The sequence below is a fragment of the Gossypium hirsutum genome, chromosome A05 (assembly GCF_007990345.1).
Source record: "Gossypium hirsutum isolate 1008001.06 chromosome A05, Gossypium_hirsutum_v2.1, whole genome shotgun sequence".
Lineage (NCBI taxonomy): Eukaryota > Viridiplantae > Streptophyta > Magnoliopsida > Malvales > Malvaceae > Gossypium > Gossypium hirsutum.
This window is the reverse complement of record NC_053428.1, coordinates 21,763,422-21,768,568: the sequence shown is the minus strand read 5'-3', so window position 1 is coordinate 21,768,568 and position 5,147 is coordinate 21,763,422. Positions and strand designations below refer to the sequence as shown.

Here is a 5,147-nt window from a genome sequence, read left to right as displayed (position 1 = left end):
ATTATTTAACTCTTTTGAAAGGTTGAAAAATTAAATTTAACTAAAAAAATTACATTAATCTAGGTAAAAAAAAATCTCAGATTTAGTTCTTCTTTTCTTTTGATTCGGGTTCCTTTGGCGTTCTTCGCCCTTTCTTTCAGTTTTTGACTTAGATCATTTAATTTATCCGGAAGATCTTTCTCATTCAATAACTATTCCTATTTAATTTGATCTTCAAAGTCTTTTTTTCAACACCTAATTTGCGTTGAAATGGAATAGAAATTCTCCGGACAGTGATTCGAAAATCTATGATTTAAATGTGAAATTGAGTTAAATAAAAACTATGATCAATGTGACTATGATTTATATATCTTATATAAATGACTTTTATGTTATTATATGTCAAAATAATTAATTTAAAAAAAACTACCTTAAATTTTAAAAAATGGGAAAAAATGAAGATTAAAGAGAAGGGATATTTTGTAAATAAATTTTTTATTCCTAGCACTGATCTAGGAACTGAAAAGAAAATATCAACGCCTGTGATGGAATCAATTAGTAATCCATAGCCATTGATTTGCTTTCCCTCGAAAGTTTTGGCGGACAATTAAAATAAACAAAACAGAATAATAATAGAGCAAAAAGCAGGGACAGAAAGTAGGGGAAAAAAAGCAAGGAAAAAAAGGAATAATATATTTTTAAAAAGTTATTTTTTTTTTGAGACAAAATGATTTTTTTATATTTTTTGAGTTTATATTTATTTTAATGCATGGAGTTTCACATCGGACAGCAAATAAACTTTTGTTACTTTGTGACAAATGGAGGGTCCTTAGCTTTCTCTCTCTATGCAAAAAAAAAAAAAGGAAAAAAAAGTTTCTCTTCTTTGCTTTCTTTCAAGTAAAAATCAAACGAAAAACAACTTAAATAATATTAAAAGATATTGATTTTGATCATCAAATTTTCTGTTTCTGATCCACCAATCCAATCAGGTAAATTTGTTTTTGATCTCATCCCCATTTCTCCTTTTTTTTTCTTTTTCTTTTTTTGCTCTTCTGTTTTTTTATTCTTTCTATTTTTGTTGTTATTTTAGTTATTGCTTTATTGTTTCCTGGTGTTTGTTTCCTGAGAAAACTGAGGAAAATATGTGAAAGATAAAAAGTGCAGGAATCTCGCTTCTGTTGGTAGTTCTCCGTACAGTGTAAGAGTGCAGGCTGCGCCTGCTAGCTCACCTCTTGACTGTTGGTCTTAGTGTAAGCTTTTGGAAAAAAAAGCTTAGCTTTAAATCCCGATTTTCTAGCCATTTTCTCAGTAACCAAACAAGCTACAACTATTTGCTTTTTTTTTTCTTTTTTTTTTGTATACTTCCATATTCTTCTTTTAAAAAAATTCTTAACACTTTCTTCTCTTCTTTTGGCGCGTGCATGCGGTTTTGTAGTTCTATTTTTTGCACGCATTTACAGTTGAGCTGTCAACACTTAACAGAACAGAAAATACTTGAAATGGCAGCTAAATAATTTTCAGTAATATAACAATTTCGTTTGATGTTACACGGTTTAATTTATCATTGTTTCACTTGCAAGGATGTTCGAAGTCTCTTCAGCTTTCGCTTGTTTTGGGGGGTTTTTTTTAAACGTTGATTCTTTCTTGGATAAGCCAATTATTTTATAATTGTTTTTTTCGGCTCATAGTTGTTTAATAAGATTGTTTTTCATTTAAGAAAAGAGAAGGTGATGTTTCAAATCCTTAAGGCTTTCTCTGTTTTACTTTGATTTATCCCTTAATTTCTCATATTTCTTAAGGAATTATTTAAAACATTCTGCTGTTTTTATATGATTGGGGATAGTTTATAATGTCAATCAAAGGTTCCTCTTTTTAAGATAGTTGTATATATGCAGCTTGGCTTCTTTAATTTGTAGGATATTATATTTGATTAGCTTTAAATTTTGCAGAGTGTTGAAGTATTGAAGCTGTCTGTGTTCTGTTTGTTTTTTGAAATCTGATGTCTCCGCCGCTTCTTGGCGTGGAGGAAGGGGGTCAGAACAATGTGACTTTACTGGGTTCTTCTGGCTCTATGGATAGTGTGTGCCAGAATAATGCTGAATTGAAGGAACGCAATTACATGGGCTTGTCTGATTGTTCTTCTATTGATAGCTCTGTTGTCACCCCTGGTTCTGACGATGGCAACGTAAGTACGAATCTGAAGGCAACAGAGCTCAGGCTTGGGCTTCCTGGATCACAGTCTCCTGAAAGAAATCCTGAGCTTTGCTTGTTAAGCTCTGCTCAACTTGATGAGAAACCCCTTTTCCCTTTGCATCCTTCAAGTGATGGTCACTGCTTTCCATCTCAAAAGACTGTAGTTTCAGGCAACAAAAGAGGCTTCTCTGATGCAATGGATGGTTTCTCAGAGGTAGTGACTATTATTAGTGAATAGTGAGACTAATTAATAAGTCTAACATGCAACTAACCTAATGTATGTTGCAGGGGAATTTCCTTTCTAATTCGAAAGTAGATGTGATGTTGACACCCAGGCCTTCGTCAAACTTGGGACTGAAATCTGGTTCTATGCTTGAGAACCTTGGGGTTCAACCAACAAGGGCCAAAGAGGTCACGAACCAGAAGGTGGTAAAGGACTCGTCTCATGCTGCTAATGAGACGAGGCCCAATCATAATGCATCTGCAAACAATAACAGTGGAGCACCTGCTTCCAAGTAAGTGTACATGGTTTTCTTTTTGCTATAAGTTTTATTTTATGTTAACCATGAGAAGATTCTATGATCCTCTTCCATTTGTAGGGCACAGGTTGTAGGTTGGCCTCCTATTAGATCGTTTAGAAAGAACTCATTGGCCACCTCTTCCAAGAACACTGATGAAGTAGATGGAAAGACAGGGCCTGATGCTCTTTTTGTTAAGGTCAGCATGGATGGTGCTCCTTATCTGAGGAAAGTGGACTTGAAAAACTACTCTAAATATCAGGATCTGTCTTCTGCACTTGAAAAGATGTTCAGCTGTTTTACCATAGGTGAGCTATTTCAATATAAAGATTTTAGGATGCAGGCTTTACATGTATGTAATTCAAGCTACTGCGATTTGTTTTCATGGTTCAAGTTACTGCTATTTTATCACGATTTCAGGTCAATGTGGTTCTCATGGAACCCTGGGTAGGGAGCTGCTGAGCGAAAGCAAGCTGAACGATCTTCTGCATGGATCAGAATATGTTCTCACTTATGAGGATAAAGATGGTGATTGGATGCTTGTGGGTGATGTCCCATGGGAGTAAGCTCTAAACCCCTTTTTGTATATGTTTGCTTCTAATGCTGTGCTTCCCACCATACGATTATTATGATATTTTTCGTAGTTTAGCAATTGAGTTGCTGCTATAAGAATATATTTTCAGGTTATTAGCTAAATGTCAGCCATTTTACTTCTGAAGAAATAAAAACCTTCTTAATGAAGGTATGCTTATACAAAATGAACTCATTGCAGTCGATTAAACCAAAGGAACACACGAAACAGATATTGTTTCTGCCATAATACTTTAGCAATCTGTTGTTAAGCTTTCTGGTCTGTCTTGAGCTTTTGCAGAAATGCTATAAGTAAGAAAATGTTTTGAATTAATAAAAATAATTACCATGTTTAAACGGTTCCTCATATAGTATCTTTAAGAGTTTTTATAAGCCCTTGAAAAATGGAAAGGAGCCCTGGTCATTAGCTGTGGAAAAAAAAAGTGCATAAATGTGCAGAAATGCATAATTATTACATGCATGCATAATTATGCTATTGCTATCTGTAGATAGGAAAAAATTAAAATTCGTGTTGCTTAGACCTGCAATTATCTTCCCAATAGTTTCCAAATTTTGGCATAATGGTTCTTTTGTTTGCGTCAATCTGAGTCAGAACAAATTGGTACATTATGCAGTTAAGCTTCTTAGTATTTTATTGCTCAATTTTCTACTCAAATAATGGCAGTTCACTGCAACCTAATTCAAAGTTTATGCTTGTTTCAGGATGTTTACTGATACCTGCAAAAGGCTGAGGATCATGAAAAGCTCTGATGCTATTGGACTCGGTAAATAATTTTATGTTTTTATTATGCATGAGATGAAGCTAATACAGGAACCAGTTTCTGTATTTTCATTTTTCTAAAAAAAAAGCCTAAAATACATGCTAATAGTATAGAGAATGCTTCTCTTGACAAAAGCCTTCTTATGTGCTTCAATCTTCTTGCTGGACATCTAAATTTCTAAACCGATGCATAAATTTGGCTCTATTTTATGGCATTTAAATTTCATGGGGGTGTTCAAGCTTTTAAGATTGAGGAACTCAAAATGATACATGAATATAACGTCATCATAATTTCTTGCCCCTTCTGTTTTCAACTTTTCTTTTCATGGTGCTTTTGTTTTTGCGTACAGCTCCAAGGGCCGTGGAAAAATGCCGGAACCGGAACTAGCTAGTTTAATACATGATTTTTGCTATCCGAAGCAGTTCTTTCTGAAGAAATAAGAGGATGTTGGAGCGGGCAGGAGATCACAGGGTATCTGCTTTCACATGGTGCTACTTTTTATCTTCTATTTGCATGGGAATTTATATCATGTACGCTTGTTTTTATCTACTAAAATTATAAAACCATCAAGGTCTAGTGTTTTAGAGTCTCTGAACGAATCGCTGTTCCCAATCCTTTTTTAAGCTTGTAAAGTGCATTGTTTCTTGAACTTTCATCGTGTGTGTGTTTTGTATGTTGAAAGACCCCCGACATTATCTGTAAACCCCTGACTTTGATTGTATTAATCCTGTGTGCTGCTGCTTTGCGTGTTATTCTGCATAACCATTATTTTTTTCAAGCATTATATATGTGTGTGTCTGGTATGCCGGCTTGTCTGAATTCTGTTTGGTTTCAAGTTTTATAATAAGTAAAAAACTATAGAGATGGTTTCAGCCCTTGGGATGTGTTTGTCGGGGAGTAGGCTTAACAAGCATGTGAGGGACTGCATTATTGTTATGCACTTGCTCAGAATAAATAATGTAAGGCTAGGGGAAGTGAGTAGGGTGAGGGACCATAGACTAGGTTAGGTTGAAGGCTGGTTTTAACTGTGTATTGTAGGGGCACAAATTGTTGGGTATTAGAGCATTGACCAAGAGAAAGGAGCTCCTGGTACCACAAATGCCCC

The 5,147-nt window shown here is 34.8% G+C and overlaps 1 protein-coding gene across 5 annotated transcripts; it reads left to right on the top strand.

The window, feature by feature from the left end:
• Positions 1 to 748: 748 nt before the first annotated feature.
• On the top strand, positions 749 to 4,794 carry LOC107957855 (auxin-responsive protein IAA8). 5 transcript variants are annotated; one of them, XM_016893453.2, is made up of 7 exons: positions 749 to 968; positions 1,929 to 2,386; positions 2,461 to 2,687; positions 2,772 to 2,998; positions 3,111 to 3,252; positions 3,984 to 4,045; positions 4,392 to 4,794. In XM_016893453.2, the coding sequence occupies exons 2-7, from the start codon at positions 1,979 to 1,981 to the stop codon at positions 4,427 to 4,429; spliced, it is 1,104 nt and encodes a 367-aa protein (XP_016748942.2). In that variant the 5' UTR covers positions 749 to 968; positions 1,929 to 1,978; the 3' UTR covers positions 4,430 to 4,794. The 5 variants fall into 5 exon arrangements, with proteins under 5 accessions (XP_016748942.2, XP_016748943.2, XP_040969868.1 ...); XM_016893454.2 differs by having other exon boundaries at positions 966 to 1,177; XM_041113934.1 differs by lacking the exon at positions 749 to 968 and adding an exon at positions 1,047 to 1,229.
• Positions 4,795 to 5,147: the final 353 nt, after the last annotated feature.

Coding starts and splice junctions, on each gene's coding strand:
- LOC107957855 (XM_016893453.2), top strand. CDS start 1,979: ATGTCTCCGCCGCTTCTTGGCGTGGAGGAAGGGGGTCAGAACAATGTG. Junction 2,999..3,110: donor GTTCAGCTGTTTTACCATAG/GTGAGCTATTTC, acceptor TCACGATTTCAG/GTCAATGTGGTTCTCATGGA. Junction 4,046..4,391: donor CTCTGATGCTATTGGACTCG/GTAAATAATTTT, acceptor TTTTGCGTACAG/CTCCAAGGGCCGTGGAAAAA.